The sequence below is a fragment of the Anoplopoma fimbria genome, chromosome 3, assembly GCF_027596085.1.
Source record: "Anoplopoma fimbria isolate UVic2021 breed Golden Eagle Sablefish chromosome 3, Afim_UVic_2022, whole genome shotgun sequence".
NCBI classification, from domain to species: Eukaryota; Metazoa; Chordata; class Actinopteri; order Perciformes; family Anoplopomatidae; genus Anoplopoma; species Anoplopoma fimbria.
In genome coordinates, this window is record NC_072451.1 from 1,728,537 (window position 1) to 1,748,419 (window position 19,883).

General features: G+C 41.6%; 2 protein-coding genes across 2 annotated transcripts; one reads left to right on the forward strand and one right to left on the reverse strand.

Annotated features, from left to right (window-relative positions):
• Positions 1-245: 245 nt before the first annotated feature.
• Positions 246-2,026, forward strand: LOC129116435 (gap junction delta-4 protein-like). Its single transcript, XM_054627332.1, has 2 exons — positions 246-300; positions 939-2,026. Exons 1-2 carry the CDS (start codon positions 246-248, stop codon positions 2,024-2,026), a joined length of 1,143 nt encoding a protein of 380 aa, XP_054483307.1.
• Positions 2,027-11,384: 9,358 nt separating this feature from the next.
• LOC129088879 (frizzled-8-like) lies at positions 11,385-13,332 on the reverse strand. The gene has a single exon (XM_054596136.1). It carries the CDS (start codon positions 13,116-13,118, stop codon positions 11,385-11,387), a length of 1,734 nt encoding a protein of 577 aa, XP_054452111.1. The 5' UTR covers positions 13,119-13,332.
• Positions 13,333-19,883: the final 6,551 nt, after the last annotated feature.

Consider the following 19,883-nt stretch of genomic DNA (forward strand, 5'->3'; position numbering starts at 1 on the left):
CCCGGTAAGAATAGATCCCCCCCCACAGGTCCTGGCCTCAGCAGACAAAGCACAGAGGAGCATTAAGAAAGCATTTGAGGTGACTGTATTTAGTGGCAAGCTGTGAGGGACGGCGGTGTATTGTTCTGGGACGGAGTAGAAGGAGAGTCTACCTCATCTGGATCTGTTTTACAGGAGCTGCTCTGGAGAGTTCTGGATTGTTTTTTCTTATATGGGATCAGAGTCAGCGCTGAACAATGAGGATGATGGGGGCAAAAGATCTACTCTTCATCACTCTAAGTCACAATGTCTCCTTTATGGGTAAGTTTTAATTTGTAGTTCACAAAAAAATGAAAGCAATGTTAGTATACTGATGTTTATTTTCTATATAATGATGATTACACGTCTGTAAACAGGGAATGTCAAAAGTTTGCAACTTAACTTAACTTTTCTTAATCCAAGTATTATATTAAATATTTACAGTACAATTACTGCTACTAGTTGCATTACTTTCACAGTAAGTTATTGTATAATTTTACAGTAAATAATTATGAAATGACAGCTTTATACTGCGACCTCACAGTAGTATTGTCAGTATATTAATGTGATTATAATTACAGTTAAATCATGTGAAATCTTGGAAATAATTAACACTGTATATGCATAAAATAATACATTAAGATCAATGTTAGTGCTATTCGGTTTTTTTATTTTTTTTGCTTGGTCATGATTTTCTTCTCTGAGTTTAGTGAAATTTGTCTCTCTTCTATGTTATGCTTTGTGATTTCGTCTTGATCTCGATATTTTATACCTTTATATATGCTTTATATATGTTCATGTATTTGTGAAGAATCATAATAATGTTCATTTGATTCTTTCATTGCCCCTATACATCCTATTTCTTTTTTTTCATTTAATCTAGCATTCATTATTATTTGATCATTTCTTTTCCATTCCAGGTAAAACATGGTGGATGTTGATGCTGGTTCTCCGTCTGCTCGTCCTCCTGCTGGCCGGCTTCACCCTCTTCAGCGACGAGCAGGAGAGGTTCATCTGTAACACCATCCAGCCCGGCTGCTCCAACGTCTGTTTTGACGTTTTTGCCCCGGTGTCCGTCTTCCGTCTCTGGCTCTTCCACCTCCTTCTCCTCTGTCTTCCCCATGTGCTGTTTGCAACCTACGTCGTGCACAAAGTTTTGTCACATCCTTATGTTGGAGGTTGGAGTGGAGGAGGGTCGCCTTTCACCCTTGAGAACTCGAGCTCCTCCAGAGAACTGTCCATGCACAAAGCCCCGCTTCACGACCTCCCACGCTTCTACTGCTCTTACTTCCTGGTTGTCATCCTACGGATACTTCTGGAAGTGGTTTTCGGCGCGGGACAGTTTTTCCTCTTCGGTTTGTCCATGCCCAAGCGCTTCCTCTGCTACGAGGCCCCCTGCACATCTGGCGTCGAGTGCTACATCTCCAGACCGACGGAGAAGACCCTGATGCTGAACTTCATGCTGGGCGTGTCCGCCTTGTCCGTCCTGCTGAGTTTGTTTGACCTGGTGAGCTCCGTGAACGCGATGGTGACCTGGAGGAGGAGAAGGGAGATGTTGATGGAGGAGATGATTAAAGGGGAGCAGAGCAGTATGCTAACAACTACAAGTATGTCTGAGGACAGCGATGTCCTTTTGACCAGAAGAGTCAGCCCAGGTGAAAGCTCAAAGAACGGCTTCAAAGATGAAAAACACACTGCTACAGCTGTTTTGCCAGATGAGGAACCTCTTCATATGAACGAGAATGATGGAACCACCAATGACACAGGGCCAGACGCTAAGGTGGAGACGTCTCGGCCGCCGACTCCCATCAGCGCTCCACTACCAACTCACTTTGTCCTCCACAGCCACCTGAGACCTCCGCTGTCCCCTCGCCCCGACAGAGGACCACAACCCAGGATGCCAACACCTATGGGGGTCAAAAAGCTGGACATGTACACTACAAATGTGGTGAACTCAGGCCAACAGTGTGATAGCAGTGAATCTCCAGACAGGAGGGCGTGGGTGTAGCTGACTTATTGGACATTTATTACATTCATTGGACAAAAAGTGCTATGCAATATATGTTCAGTGCCCACATATATTTTTTATTTCCTATTATTTTAAGCATGAATTCGTAGTAAGAGTTGTCGTGGTATAGAGGAAGTTTTGCTGGAATTTGCATTTATCAATATTTTTTATTAACAGTGATGACTAATAGTGACAAACTTGCAGAGAAAAAGCCTTTTAGCAACTGTTAGCTCACTGTTTTAGTATTAAAAAAGTCTGCTCTCATCAACCCAGCAGTTGTTTTAAAGAAAAGCACACTTTCATAAACCCACTGAATGCTACAAGGCCAGAACCAAATGGTGGACCAACAAAATGAGAAACATCTAGGAAGCTAAATGGTTTACTCAAGCTAAGCATCATGGTTAGCTAGCAAGCTAAATATCCGGCCTTAGGAAAATAAAGAAAAATATATCTTTTTCTCAGGAGATGGAGACCAAAACAGACCTAAAACGAAGGTTAACATTGGACTTACAATCATCTGGCAGCTAGAAAAATTACAAATGAATGACAATTTTGCATCTTGTCAGCTAGATAGGCACAGGTTTGCTATTGGCCATAGCGACTAAGATGATTATAAGTGTCATTATACATTTTCAGCTCGTCCTCGTGTCCAAAAAGTCAATTTGCGCAGCTTTGAAGCAAATTATCTTTTGATTTTTTTATTTAATTTGCTTACACATATTACTGCATAAAATCCAGATAATGAAAAATGATGTAATGCGTCTGGAAAGGTCAATAATTCACAGGCTTATTTACGGCCTTCCCCTCAATTTTAGCAGAAAAACAAGTTCGGATTATCACAGAAACTCTTGTCATATTGAAATGATGTAAACAGCTCAAGGGCTCAAAGAACGTAAAAGGAAATTGACAAGCAAATTACATTGTAAAACTTTTGTTCGAGTAGAAAAAGACGGTTCTTACACACTTAAATCAACGGATCAAAAGTCAACCATCATGTCTCAATCTACAAATTTGTTTGGTTTCACAAGACGAAACTGAGTAGTAGTAGAACTGTACTTTGTCTTTATGCATGCTTACAGAATGCTATTTAGTTGAATAAATAATAATAATATGAGTTAATTGGACAGATATATATTGCCACTGATTCCCACTGAGATGTTTCTTCTCATTCCCATGTTTGTTTAACACCTCCGAGCTGTCTCTGCGTGAGAAAATGAGTCATTCACAAAAACACAGGCCGACCTTGAGGAAGCCCTCTCAGCTGTTGTCTGGATGACTGAGTGCTGGCAGCCACAACAGACACACTGACCTGACCTCTGACCTCTGACCCCGACCCAGCCGCAACCTGACTTATAGGAACAACCCTGCTCGGATGACATGAGACCTTCAACCCTCTCGCCGCCATCATTCAGCATTAGCTCAGCATGCTAGCAAAAGCCCCGACCATTTGACCCATATGACACATAAAAGGGATTTATGATCATTGTCACATTTAACAAATTTACAAATGCTGCATTTAGGATATTGTCTTGTGTCAATAACCTTCACCGGTGCAAAGGTTCAATAACTCAGAACATGATGATGGTCTTATGATTGAAATGTTTTACTTCTGCGTACATTTTCTGCATCCTTTTATCAATTTCCCAATTAGAGAAAACTTTTTTATTTATCAGTTGCCTTCTCTTGCGAGTTCTTTGCAGTCAGTTTAATGCTTTTATTGTTTTCAAAAGTGTCCAACACATCATCCTGTGACCAAACACCCTCTTGACTGACATAATCATAATTACAAGAATACAAATTATACCTTCAAATCAATAACTAACACTCAAAACGATGACACTGACTGAAACAATGCAAACCCTGACACACATTATCTCCCACTGTAGCCATGACCCTAACGCATGGCTCACACCCCTCTCATTCTTCTTCTGCTGTGGTATTTGGGGCAGCCAAGATGTGCAGAAACGTTAGCAGAGAGTGTCCAGCGGTCAGTGGGGTGCTCAGACGAAAGGCCTCCACTGTCATTGGTTGGGGGTCAAGAGGTCATACAAGCAAACCTGGTGACCCTGCACATGCGTCAACCCACATCCACACACAAGACAGTGTCCTTAAAGTGACAGTACTCACAGACGCAATGCTGTCAGCTATTTGTCCTTGGCTACATCCTGTCTGTCTTAACACATGGTGGAGTCATGATATCAGTTAAAGGCAGCGCTTTGTTGTGTGTTCTATAATAAGGTCATATGGAACAGGTTGCTCTCACCAACAAGGTTTAAATATACATATGGGACTTTTTACTGCCGTGTTTCACAACATGGGTTTGAAAAACAAAGTGGGTTTGAAAAACATTGTATGTGGACACCCGAGCATTTCACCCTATATGTGACCCAGAAGTCACAAGAGCATCAGTGAGCTCAGCTGGTGTTGGAGGATAAGGACGAATCTTGTTTGTCATGTTGACAGAGTAAAGGGACTTCCACAAACTGTCACCATACAAGGCTGGAAGCACATTATTGTTTATAACATCACTGTATGCTGTAGAATTAAAAATATTTTAATTGGATCTATACATGGATCTGAAATTAAATCATGAAAATTGACCTAAAATATAAATATATCACTCTCTGTTTTTTTATTTTCTTTTTTGCGGTTGTAGAAGATAGTATAATAAAAAAAATATATAAATATACAAGTCCAAAATTAGGCCAAATTTGATAAAATGATGGTAATTATTACTCATTGATTTAATTAACTAGAGTTTTGGTGGCTGAAACTACCTTTTGCTAAAGAAATCTTAAAGTGTTGGCCCTTGGACGACCCTCCCAGGTTTTCTTTGCCTGATGTAACCTGAGGATAGTGTTGCTTTTACTGCCATCTAGTGGTCAAAGGTAAATATGCTTTACACAAAGAACCTATGGACAGAAATGACTCATGTCAAAGTTACCTTTGCAGTGTGAGAATAATGGTAACTTCATAACCCTAAGTTATCATCTATTGTTTTTAAAAATGAAAGGATTGAGCCTGTAAAAAAGTTCTCTAATTTAAATTGGGTACTGTGATTTAAAAAGTCAGTTTTCTTAAAAGACAAAATGCCTTTGACCAAATGCCTTGATATCGATATATTGTGACGATTGTAGTTGACCATTAGTGCTTTCATAAAACATCTACACATTGACATTTTTTATAAATAATCATCAGTAATGTGGGTACAATGACTAGTGGGTAAAAGGTCAACAAGAGAGCAGCTAGAATAAATCTTTACATCAAGTTTTATTCATAATTTTACCTTTCAAACAAATCAAATTTACAAATGATTGACACAAGCAGACAGGATGTTGAATTTTTTTTAAAAAAAGAAGCCAAAATTGAATAGAAGATGAGGAGACTATATAAAAAAATAAACACGGAATAAATCGATCATAGTAAAACAGTCAAATGAGAGTGAAATAAGATAAGAAATATAATATGTAAAAACATTAAAACCACAGCATAAAAAATACATAAGACACTGTATAAAATCTGACAATTAAATTATACTTGATAATAGCCAGACAGAATAGATGGATTTTTAGTTTGTGTTTAGAATATAAATATTTTCAGTGACACAGAGCAGCCTGAACAGTCTGGTTAGTTCAGAAAATGACTGTAATGCAACCTTTAAAACCAATAAAAGACAAAAGCAAAATCTTTAAAACCAATAAAAGACAAAAGCAAAATCTTTAAAACCAATAAAAGACAAAAGCAAAATCTTTAAAACCAATAAAAGACAAAAGCAAAATCTTTAAAACCAATAAAAGACAAAAGCAAAATCTAAGACGATGTCTAGTCTCATATGACATTGTCAATATAATACAGATATATAGCTCAGCCTTCGAGTTGAATATTAGCAGTTAGGGCCTTGGCTTCCCATCGATCTCTCCCTCCACTGAGGTTGACTCTTTAACCAGCGTCAGCCTCCCTCTCAATAACACACTCCCATCTCATGGGTGACCGACGGAGGAGATTGAGAAGTAGGAGGAAAAAGTCAACATTGACCACAACAGCACATCAGAGGAGATGTCAAAGGCATCAAAAATATTGATTACCCAACATCCTCTTCACCTCTGAGGTCCCTGGTGGAGCTCTGTCTTCCTTTGATGTTGATGATGGGGGGCTGAAAAAAAAGGATCCGAGAGTCATTGTGTGGTGTAAAAAGACGGTTGAACGGCTTCGAGGTCTTGTCTTTGCGCTTGGCTTCTTGTCTACAGATTAGTTCATTAAGGAGGCCGACAAAAGATATGCTGCTCTTGAGGGTACTTATAAAAATGATATGAAACTGAAAGGCTGCTTGTGTTGAAATCTGCCTCAGAGGAAGCTGAAGGCCTTGTGTGTGCACATTTTAAATGGCAGTTGAATTCATTTTTTTACAGCCTTTATGTAATTATCAACCGTTAAAGAGCACATTAAATCACACACACGCTCTGCTTCTGCTGTTCCATCAAAAGGGCACTTCAATTTATGATGACCTTTTGATAAAGATGGATGCTTTAGAAGAGAGGGATTAGAGTAAAATGGTCAAAATCGTGTGAAAAGCAGAAGCAAAATGAAGCAGAAGAGGTGGAAATCCTACACTTCCAAAAATAAATAGCATTGTTTTGGTTTTTTTAAACCTGACCTACCAGGACAAGTTTTTTCTTGCTGCCTCTGTGTCATTTCCTTCAAGAGCCACAGGACACATAACACAAATGTTTACACTTGTTTTCCTGGTGACAAACAACCTGATCCATATGCGTAAAATTAGCGTTTTTAAATCTGGAAACACTCAACAGAGAATCCAGTCAGCCTTCTCAGATACGTATGTTAATATTACTGCATAAAGAGTTCTGTTGAGTGACAGAATTGAAGCTTGAGAAGATGTTTCTCGTGCTACTTTTTTTTTTCACCCCTGCTGCAGAGAATGCCAGAAATGACAAACATGACCTTTGACCTTTCACCTCTACACCCATCACCCTGCATGCCTTGTCACACAGTCATGCAGGATGAGTCTCTGGGTTTTTGAAAATGTATATACATAAAACAACAGAGTAAGCCTCACACATCTTAATGACTTTGGTAATCTCCTGATTTATCATCATGGGCCACTTTCACATAAACCATAAATAATTGCCTTTCCATCGACATGCTAACTGTATACATGCTAAGCTAACATTCATCCTGTAATATTAAAAAATGTTTTATGTTAACACGACTACTTGTATCTTAAAGGGTTCACACTTGGTGATGAACACTCAGAGACATTTTCACCTGACTCTGCAGTTCCTCTCAGCTTTCTTTTTTTATTTTTATTTTTTACGACAATGAGTCTTTTGACTGTTTGTTTGCTTTATAGCCCGCTCTTTTACTGTTTAAGTTCACTCTCACAGCTCTCATATGTGTTGTTATCAATCGTGAACGAGAGAGAATCGCAGCTGTCAATCATGACGACACGTTCCCCTTATACAGCATCAAAAAGCTAACGAAAACCACACATATCAGAAAGACACTTAGACATAAATCAGTGTGATGAAATCTACCAAAAATGACAGAAACCATCTTTGGGAAGAATGGATGACGTGAACTTTGATCTCTTTGTTTGGCACCTTTTTGATCTGCTGTCATGGGGGGGGACCATCCAGATGTTTTAGCTTCACATTTGGGGAACTGTCATGTCGTCCATCTTTACATCTACTCTATGGTTGAGACCAAAAGCAGAGCCAAAAGAGAGTCGATATGGACTTCCATTCACCAGGTTTCAAATGAATGCTAATGTGCTCCGTGTCTACTGGATTTATAACTATACAGTTGTTTGTTAAAAAGTTATATAAACTGCGTGTGTGTGTGTGTGTGTAATAGTTATTGTTATATTCTCTCTCTTTTTGGGCTTCTTTTTAGAGACATGTAGCGGTTGATCCCAGCATGCTTTGGGGCAGAAAACCTGTCCATCAGGAGGCCCGTCAGATAGAAGAAGACATGTTTGTTTTAGCCTGCATTGTAAATCAGCCATGACATGACAATACCTGTTATTGAAAGCTAAACGCTTCCCACCCAGCTTTGTGTAAACACTCTGTCAATGACAGGCTCCCACCGCTGCAGCATGTGACCTTTTAGCAGCCCACGTAGAGCCGTTCAGACATCTTAACCTGATTTATTCCAGAGCAATCAGAGTCAGACAGCTAATCAGATCATTAGACAAAGATGGCATTCAGAAACATCCCAACCAGTGGAGAAGAAAACGGCGTCTCTGAATTTCACCAATAGGATCTCGGGCTCTCCCTGAAGGTCGGCGTCTTGTTTGTGTTAGAGGGAGATGGAGCAGGCATGACCTCTGAACCCATTTCCTCTGCTGATTTTTTTTGCTTTTCGCCTTGAGGGAACATGCCTAACCCCCTGCCACACACACACACACACACACACACACACACACACACACACACACACACACACACACACACACACACACACACACACACACACACACACACACACACACACACACACACACACACACATACAGCTGGAAGAGGAAGTTAACTTGTCTCTTGGTTAACAAGCACAAGCAGAGCAATTTGTTCTCAATGGACAGAGAATTGGGAGCTTCTGTCTCTTAAATTCCACTTGTTTCATTTTATGAATGCTGACGTTAGGAAGATAAACTTTTATCTTCCTAACGTCAGCATTCATAAAATGAAACAAGTGGAAATCTGACTCTGACACTAAATGACGTAGTGTAGATAACTTCACTGATAACAAGTCTTTAACCTCCACCAGATGACTCTTATCTTTACAAACGCATGTTATACAGCCTTGTACTAACTTTCGTTGGGATCATTGTTTCTCTCTAACATCCAAAACATTTCAGGCTTAATTTCTGGATTTTTTTTTATGCACAAGATAGAAGGGGAAGAAGTCACAGATTTAAAGATAAAACATGAAGCTCCAACTAATAATGCTGGAATGAGCCGAAACCGAGTGTTGAAAGATATAGAAGATAGAAGATAGAAGTTGGTTTACTCTAAAATGAAGAATGTGAGAGTATCATTGAGACGAGTGACATATTTTACTCTGGTTGGTTGAAACAGATTTTTTTTAATATTTAATGCTACTTTAACAAACTTTTTGGATGTGTACTCAGTTGTTGGAGTCAGGCTTTATGTGCCTTGCTTGTTGTCTGTCCTTTGACCAGACGGTGGCAGCATAATACAACTTAATCCATCTCTCTTCACCCTTCTGGGGTTCAGAATCCTCTCCAGAGTCGAGAGCACAAATCGAGTTATGCTGTGTGCATCGGTCATGAAATACGATTCATTTTTGTGACACATTGGAAGACATGCAGCATTTTCTGAAACAGACATCACTCAGGCTTGTAGTCATTACGCACACACTACTTCTTTTTTTCCTGAACCAAAGTGTAGTGATGACACCGACATTTAGGAGAATCCCAGACTGTCACCATAATTGGACCACACACTGCAAGGTCGTAATTACCTTTACGCACGACAGGGAGGGTATTACAATGCCTGTCCCTCCTCACTGACGCCTTAATTGTAAGCCTGAGGCATCTCTACATTGTAAAGAATCCATAGTTAGAGCAACCTGAACGCCCCACTTAAAACCTTACAATAAGCATTGTCATGTGTGAAGCAGACATCTGCTTTAACATGTTGAAATTGTTCCAATTATTTTCTTGAGCAAACTGTAACTTTTTCCTGCTCAAGTCTCTTAAAATCATTTTTACAAGCTGATTAACACGGGGAAAAAACTGATAAGTTATGTTTCACAACTAGCACTGATCCACCTGTTTAAAACAAATAATAAAAGGAAGACTTTCTTAACTTAACGTGACACATTAAGCCTGGATCAGGGGTTTAACAGACAGAAGTCAGGAGTAAATAAAGACTGAAGCCAGGGGGCATTAAACTGAGAAGACCACCTGTAGTGCCCCTACTGCCTACTGACTCACAGCATGTGTATCTGCAACACCAGGGAGGTCTGATAAAGCTTATATGTCCCATTTGGCCCCAAAGGCAACGTTTAGTTAACCGTCAAAATAATCTATAAATTCCCAAACTCAGCCATTATGCACAAATATATTAAGATTATAACAGCTTGTGCATCAGGCCACACTATTTTTTCTTTTTTTTAAAGCATGCACAACAACATATTCTAAACAACAAAGTTTTTGTCTAGAATGACCAGGACTCACGAGAAACAAATTTCAATAAAAAGTTGTTTTTTTTTATTCTCAAAATAAAATTTTCTATCAAAGTGGAGAAATTATACATATTTACAATCTCGTAAATTTTTCATATACACAAATGTACAATATATAATAATTATATAAATACACTTTACGCGCTAATGCAACCCGTATGGCACAGTATTAAGGCATTGATTAATAATGTACGTTTAAATCCATCTTACAGACACACAACAGAATAGAAAAGAAAAGAAAAGCAGCCCAGTGATGGCCTCATTGTGACTCCTATGTTTAAGACACTGCGGTTCTTTACAGGAGGAGAGGAGCCTCATCTGTACCATGTAACCTGACTGGTTAAAATGACTGTAATGTAATGTAACCTATCAACAAGGGGGATCTTGTCAGCTGCAAGCATTCAATTAAGCCCAGATAAGCCTCTGCATTCTTCTGCCAGGTACATTGTTCCTCTGCTGACGGCCTCATTATTTAAAGAGAAGCCATTAGGCCTCATTAATGTGCTAATTACAACACGCTGATGGACAATCCTCACACAATTAGTCCCTCCTCCATCTATTCAAACCCCCATGGACGTCATTTGGATAAGGCAAGTACACAAGACTGATCTTATAACTTCTATAAGAAGAATGAAGAAGCACTACCCTGAGCCTTCCTTGTAGCACTTATTGAATTTGTACTTGTTTACTGCACTTATCCTATTCGTAGTAGTTTGTAGCACTTATTATATTCGTATTAGTCTGTTGCAATTATTGTTTTCGTAGTAATCTGCCTCTGCACTATACTTTTGCTCTGGTTTATGCTTTAAGATGCTTGTTTAAGAAAGGAGATGCACTTATGACTTCTGGTGACTAGTAGTTCTCTATGTTGAATACACTTATTGTAAGTGGCTTTGGATAAAAGTAATGTAATGTAATGTCATGTAATGAAGCATAAAAGACCACAATTGTTTTTGAAATAAAATAATAAGATAAAAAACTTCACATTAGGGGAGTGCTTGTGTCCAAAAAGTTACATCTTAACTGGCACTTTGAATAATTTACCAAATGGAAAAACTCAACTTTTACGCACCCAAATAAAGAGCTGACTGTTTTGTTTTTTAAGTCTTTAGTGTGAAATGACAGACGGTCAGACCCGGGACAGGGGCATCTGCTTGGGGCACGACACGGAGCTGGCCGTGCCGGACCTCCAGGTCAGCCCGGTGCTCACGTCGCTGTACATGGACCCGGCAGAGGCCTTGCTCCCCCAGCAGCACCGCGTACAGAACGTCCTCCACGACTCCAGGGTCTTCCCAGACCAGATCCAGGCCCCCGACGTGATGCCCACCAGGAGGCACATGAAGTACTTCAGCATGAACACTGCGTAGTCCGGCCTCTGCCTGCTCGGGTCAGACATGCAGGTACAGTTGTGCGTAATCTCCCAAGTCTGCCTGTTGTGCTGCTCGTAGAAGTAACACACCACTATGACCGTGGCAGGGACCGTGTACAGGACTGTGAACACCCCGATCCGGATCATGAGTCTCTCCAGTTTGTCAGTCTTGGTGCCTCCTTGTTTGATTACACTCCTGATCCTGAACAGGGAGACGAACCCGGCCAGCAGGAACATGGTGCCGATGAACAGGTAGATGACCAGAGGAGCCAGGACGAACCCACGCAGGTTGTCCAGGTTCTGGTTCCCCACGTAGCAGATCCCAGCCACAGAGTCCCCGTCCACGGAGCTCAGAGCCAGCACAGCTATGGACTTCATGCTGGGGATGAGCCAGGCGGCCAGGTGGAAGTACTGTGCGTAACTGGCGATGGCTTCATTGCCCCACTTCATCCCGGCGGCGAGGAACCAGGTGAGGGACAGGATGACCCACCAGATGGAGCTGGCCATGCCGAAGAAGTAGATGAGGAGGAAGACCACGGTGCACAGAGCAGGCCCGGTGGTGTCGTAGTGGATGTGGTCTGTGCCAGTCTCCCGGTTGCACGCCACTTCTTCATGCCCGGCGATGAGCCTGACGATGTACCCGATGGACACGAACATGTAGCAGGCCGAGAGGAAGATGATGGGCCTCTCCGGGTACTTGAACCTCTCCATGTCGATGAGGAAGGTCGCCACGGTGGCCAGGGTGGAGATGAAGCACAGGACGGACCACAGGCCGATCCAGAAGGCGGTGAAGGTCCTCTCCTCCGGGGTGAAGTAGGGGTTGTGGCACGGCATGGCGCAGTTCAGGATCTGACCCGTCTTGACCCCGTCGCCGGTCACTGGCACCATGGGCGAGCGGCAGAAGCATCCAGGCTCGCAGGGGGAGGCTGCAGGTTTGATGCCGCGTCCATAGCTGGGCTTCTTCCTCGGGTTGTAGGGCTTCGGGGCCCGGTTGGTGGGCTTCAGCACCACTGGGGAGGAGGTGGTGGTGGTGGTGGTGGTGGTGGTCTGGCTGCGGTTGTAGTCCATGCACAAGGTGTCCTGGTTCCCTTGCTCGGGCAGCAGGTCGCACCTCATCCTGTCCGGCCAGGGGAACCCGTACTGCCTCATGAGCGGTGCACAGCCGGCTTTGGCTCGCTCGCAAACGCTCCTGCACGGCGGCAGAGGCTTCTTGTAGTCCTCCAGGCAGATCGGGGTGTACATGCTGCAGAGGAAGAACCGCAAGTCCGGGGAGCACTTGATCTCCACCAGCGGCCAGAACTGGTGCACCTCCAGGCCGGCTTCGTCCTGCGTGTCGTGGTTGAACTGGTTGGGCATGTAGGTGTGGTTGTAGCCGATCCCCTTGCACAGAGGCACTGAGATCTCCTGGCACTGGAGCTCCTTGGCCGCCATGCACACCGAGCCGTGCAGGAGGAGAGCCACCAGTGCGCACCAGCCCGGGATGCTCCTCTCCATCGTGGGTTCCCAGTGCGCGTATGGTCCTGCAGAGAGAAGAAGTGCCAGCCAAGCAAGTCGGCTGCAAAGTGCTGATTAATCCAGGGAGGCTGCAGGAGTCATGCTAGAGACAGCAGCCTGGGTCTGGATGCTCTGCTCCGTGCGTAAAACCCACAAACATGCGCTTTACGCACACACAGTGTCTGTCTCTGTCTGTGTCTTTGTGTCGGTGCTGCACGGTGGATGTGTTTGCATGCTCTGCCGCTGGTGGGTGCGTTGGGTTTTATACTGGAGGAGAGAGGACACTCCCCCAGGAGGGAGGGAGGAGAGAGAACAAGTCAATCAAGCGCTCCTTCTATTAGGTGTTTGTTTAAAATGTTCACCCCTGGAGGAAGGGTTATAATCACTTTGTCTCTGTTAACACACACACACACACACACACACACACACACACACACACACACACACACACACACACACACACACACACACACACACACACACACACACACACACACACACACACACACACACACACACACACACACACACACACACACACACACACACACACACACACACACACACACACACACACACACACACACACACACACACACACACACACACACACACACACACACACACACACACACACATGCACACACACACACACACACACACACACACACACACACACACACACACACACACATGTACACACACACACACATGTCACACACACACACACACACACACACACACACACACAAAGTAACATGTCATGTACCACACACACACTCCCACAGGAACACACACACACACGCACACACACACACACACACACACACACACACACACACACACACACACACACACACATGCACACACACACATGCACACGCCTTTACACACAAGGAGAGGGGTAGTTATCACACAATAGGTACATTAGGGAGAAATGTAATTATTATGCAGACAGTGGCGAGTAAACTAACATTAAGTCTGCCTCACCTTTATTAGTCTGGCAGGATACAGGAGGTTCCTGAATGCATCATAGCATTATGGGTTTCTTCATCTTCATGGTTTGCTTACAACTGGAGGTCATTACACATTACACTGTGCAATAATGGTTAAAAAAGTTAAAAATAGTTCAAATAGTTGTTGTTTTTTTCTCTGTCTGTAAATATAATATTTCAGTTATTGTTGTTTTGTTTTTTTTCTACTGTTTTTTTTTATTGCTTATTTATAATACTTGTTTTATTTATTTTTCATTTTTTAGCTTGTCTTCTTCTGCTATGTCTCTTGTGTGCACTTTACTCTACGCTGTTGTAAGTCTGCAAATTTCCCCGCTGCGGGACTAATAAAGGATTATCTTATCTTATCTTATCTCTTATCTTATACTTTACCCAGCTATTTATTTACTTTACTTTATGTTTAATATGTATCTGTCCATATAGAACAGATATTGAGGCATTAACAATTCTTAGTTGTTTGCAACATGAGCTCCAAAGTGTATTGTTAATTCACGAGTATGACAGGAGCTGTCCTCACACATTTAAATAATGCAACTGCAATATGTCAAATATTGAATCTCTGCACTGCAAGGCAGGGATGTCTGTCTGGATATAAGCATTGATAATGTTTGTTAATGTTGAATGCATAATACTGCAGTTTGTGTCTGAAGTTAATTAAAACTTTTACAATGTAAAGGACATAGGCTCATACTTTATTCTGGTTTAGAGATAAACATAGTATGAAGTTCCTCGTGTCCTATGTTTCCTATTTACAGCTGTTCTGATGGTTTATTCTCTTGTATTGTATTTTAAGGAACACTCATGCAGGTCAGAGGTTTAAAATCATTCTAAATTTTACCCCTCAGAGAAAGCAAGATGAAATCAAATATTTTCACAATCATCAATCTTTACGGTGTAAAGTCCATTTTCTTATTTGGTCATTTTATTTCATTGTTTGTTCTGTCATAGTGAGGGAAACATTTTGTTCAGCCACTCTTTTCATTGTGAGTTAATGTGTAGTTTTGAACCAGTAACATGGCAAGAAAATCTGTGTTTTAAAACCAGAAAACCTCACGTGACATAGAAAATGAATTTTCTATCAGAATAACAACAAAAAACTACTAAACAGTTTCACATTTTACATTACAGTAGTTCATTGGTGTTCCCATGTATTACAAAAAGTATATCTCTATCTGCTGCTCTTAAATTGAATTCAATTTATTCAATGTTTTTAAAGTACATGGCCTATGTGCCCACATAAATATTATTATCTAATGTGTACAACTGTAAATAAGTGAAGTTAAAACAGGAAGAAATGAGCAGATATTGGCTTGTGTTCATTAAGTGCCAACTTTAAATATTACGATGCAAATGTAAATGTAAGATATAAATCTGTCTAATATTAAAATGTTACAAACAGAGCTGGCAGAAATTGTAAAACAGAGATAATGTCACTAAACCTAGTCGCGGTAAGTGTTCAAAAACTATTTGCAATACAGTGTTAATTATAAGAAATATGCTCAAGCCATATTCTTGTTTATTTTAAAAGAAAAATCCCTGTGGGCCCTTTTAAGATACGTTATTTTAAGATAAGTAGTTTGTCTGATTTGCTGCAACGTTTATGAAAAGCCAATGCATTAATTAACTATCAGTAAATGGTTCTGAAAGCCATAAGGGAGCACTGGTCTGGTGCTGTCCGTCATTCACTGTCCACTGCAGCGATGACTTCCTGTCTCCTCTGAATCTGACTCTGAAAATGCACCTCAGAGCTGGACGTGAAAGAATGAGAGAAATAATGTGTCTATGCATGTGTGTGTGGGACAGTATGAGAATATGTCTACATGTCTGTTTGCATGCAGGGGAAAAAGAGGGAGGATCCCTGTGTGTGTGTGTGTGTGTGTGTGTGTGTGTGTGTGTGTGTGTGTGTGTGGGAAGGTTAATGTGGTCTTGTTAGCTCTCAGCAGGGGGTCGTCTTGGTGTAAAGGGAGGAGGGGCTGTTTGTCTAAATGCTGGTGCCAATGTTTCACTCAGAGCATGCTGGGCCGGCGATTACTGCGACGCACCACTGGGCCCCACAAACAGGACAGAGTGTGTGTGTGTGTGTGTGTGTGTGTGTGTGTGTGTGTGTGTGTGTGTGTGTGTGTGTGTGTGTGTGTGTCAACACTTTAAGAGCTCAGCCTACAGATACAGCATTGTGATAGAACTAATTAAAGTCATTTGCACGTCTTGTTGGATTCATCAGCTTCAAATGGAGCTGAGGCTGTTTGTCAGACGGGCGGTGTGTTTCCAATGCACAGGTTTCTTTTTATCAGGACTAATTAGCCCCAAACACCAATATTTGCTAAAGGTTACTTGTTTTAGCTCAGTTTGGGGTCCCAGGTGGGTGTGAAAAGATCATTTTGAGGGTGCTTGTTAAGCTAGTAATCACATTGAAAATGTTCTAGAAATTTAGTTTCAGATACTTTCGTGCAACTTCTTTGCACTCGTTGTCTTTTCCTATTTGACAAACAATACTCATCATGCTGAAAAGTAAGAAAAAACACTATTTGTATCCATGAACTAATACATGCTTAAACAACTTAGTTTTATTTAAATCCCCTTTCCCTCTGGATCTTTCTGACACCCGGGTGGACACGATCATTTTCACCCTTTTTTGGGTGCGATGCTATGTGACACGCGTTGAAGTTAACATGTCTAAATAAAATCAACATGGATTTGGACAATTATAATAATTTATTAAGCTCTTCTTAAAGACACAAGACTCCATTAACAGAAACAGTCATTTTAACCTCACTGATCATCTTAAATGCACTTTATTCAAACTCAACAGAAACAAAATAAAACTCATCTTTGTTTGTCTTTCACGCTGTTCTAACAAACATCAGCTCTGGTTTGAGTGTTGAAAATGAAAAAGTAACAGGTATTTAAAAAGAGAAGTAACCACAGTAACTTTCCACTGTCTACTAACCATGGTTGTGATACATTAGGGGGGGAAAAGAAGAGTAAATGTAATTTTAAACAGTTTTCAGCTGTTTAAAAAACCTGCATACACTCTAATTTTGGTGGAAATAGGGTGTATAAAGCCAAAAAGTCACAAATTCATCTCAGAGGGCTATATGTTCTATGCAACATACATCCCACATTTCAGATAAGGATAAAATCCACACAAGATTCCTTTAATGTACCATTCATTACTCCTTAAGTGCACTTCAGTTTATTTTAGTGGCAGTCAGAGATTGAACCAGCATCCTGTTAACCTCAACTAGTCCACATAGCAAACACTGCACCAAACCACCAACCAAGACCTCAAACTGAAGCCAGTGTGTATAATTCTCCATTAGTGTGTTCTGGCATCCCTCTTTGGCTCCAATGTAGGAACTCACTGCACTGGTACAGACTATAATTTCTGCTCTATAATTTCACCAATGCCAACATCTGTCAATGCAACATCCAAATGGCACAGATGGAGGTATTACAAGTTTGGAGATATAACTTGCTGAGCACTTGGGATATTGTACACATGTTATCAGACAACGTAACCTCATACAACGGTTGGTATGATATCTTCCGAAAAGTTACTCCTCATTTTTTTGTGCGTTTTCCTACAAAAATTCCAGCAACATGTGTCAATTTCCGCTCGTTATATGCAAACAGTCTTTTAAAAAAAAAACTTCCATCTTCACAGGAAACAACTAATTTGGGTTTAGGCAATAAAACTTCTTGGTTAGGTTTAGGAAAAGATCGTTTTTATGGTTAAAATAGCCTTGGAAGGGCCGTAACTACATAATACAAGCTTCGTCAAATCAACATTAACTTCTCGTTTCAAATGGGGAAACCAACAGCAGTCTCCTAGCTAAAAGATCGCTCTGTGTGAAATCATTTCTTGCGAGATCTACGAATAACGGTGCATTTTTGCGGCGAATGCTGGATAAGACCCGCCTGCATCAGAGTATAATTTAGGTTAAGAGTAAACAGTTTTTTAAAGCATTCTTTCGGTTACACATTTGTGATTTAGTTTGCTCTTTCACAAAAAATCTTTCCTTCCTTGAGCCGCTTTAAAGCTCACAACTTTACCCACTTTTCAGCATGTAGTTTTACTTTCATTACCAGCCAACATTTTGTCAGAACAGGTGGCCGTTTTTTTCCCGCGGTGGAACGAGACTCCTCAGACATTCCCATGCTCATGCAGGGGCTTTTCTTTTGGGGCTGTTCCAGAGGCCTCCCGTCGGGCCAGCCATCTCCAGCCGAGCTGTGAAACGCAGGTGAAAGTCGAGGGGAAACAGGTGCCTCCTCCTCCCACCGGGCCGAACAGAATAGCAGGCAGAGCATCGGTTACACCGATCGCTGTCCGTCAGAGTGGAACCCGTATTGATTAACAAGGCTGATAGACTCGGCTGGCCCCAGCCACCAACTGTCGACTACGCCTCCCGCCTTCTGTGTGCAGCGGCGATAGTGGGTTTAGGGTTACGCGATGGCCCCCTGCATACCAAATTTAAAGGGGTGGAAATGGAATTACTGCATCTGTTTAGAAGTCACTTTCTGCATTCTCCGGGCTGCCCACCCCACCGCTCCTTTATCTAACCTCCCTTCTTGCCTCTCTCTTCTCCCCTCCGACTCTCCCAGGGCTCTCAAAGTTCACGACGGCAAAGGAAAAGGCGAGGGAGGAGGAGGAGGAGGAGGAGGGGGGGTTCTCACAGAGCTACTGAGGCGTGCTGTGAAACTCTGAAATGTTTGTCTTTGTAACAGCCTCATGGGAAGTTTGGCCTTGCGGTACTCTCAAACCCTTACCCTCCGTCCTATAAGATAATGTGCTGAATGTGAGTGGATTAACGTTGCGTTGATTTAACGTTGGCTTGTGCCATTGTGGGGTACACACAACCCCCAATATATCCAGCCTCCAGGGCCGCCAGCCAATGAGAGCAGTTAGTAAGAAGGTAAGTAAAGCAAAAGGGTGGTTTTCATTCATTTAAACTGGGCACCGCAGGGACAGGCAGTGGACACTGGTTAGCTAATGTTTCAATGTTCCTTGATGCGTGTCATTACTGTTGATGCATGTAACTCCCCAGGATCTGAAACTCAGGGTTCGATTGGCCATCAGGTAGTTTGGGGACTTTTTTCTTGAATTTTTGTAATGATTTATTTTTTAATTGGTAAAAATACAGGCAAAGCGCAATTGGTCTGTATTCAATATATTTTAGCAATACTGATTAAAGTAAAATACACACTCTAAAAAAGGTGGAAAGAGAAAGAGAAAAAACACCAATATACAGGATAGAATGTACACTGAACCCTCTTAAAATACAATGATTGCACAAACTAACAATCAGGTAAAACAAAATATAGCAAAACTAAAACAAACCCCCTAAACTCCCACCAAAAAAACCAGTAACTGAGTATCAGCTGTCACATTTGAGTCGAGGCTATCTCTGAAGGCATTGTGGGACTTTTTTTTACATTGTAGAGGATCTTTTCTGGAGTACAGTGTGAGGTTCATTTCCCCAGCTGTACTGGCAGCCTCATCAGATCTTCATCAAAAACTGTAACTGTATATAACTTTCTTACCTTTTTAATAAAAAGCAGCGTTTTACACCCATGCCTCTCCATCTCAAAGTCACTGGTTGGATTTCAGGTACAGTACTTTGCGGATGACACTGTCTTATTTCCTCAAGTCGCCTACCCAAAAAGCAGCAAATGTTAATGACTTCCTCTGGTACGTCCGGTGTACGCCTATGGCATTAAACGATGTGATGCTGCAGGTGTGTGTGTGGCACTT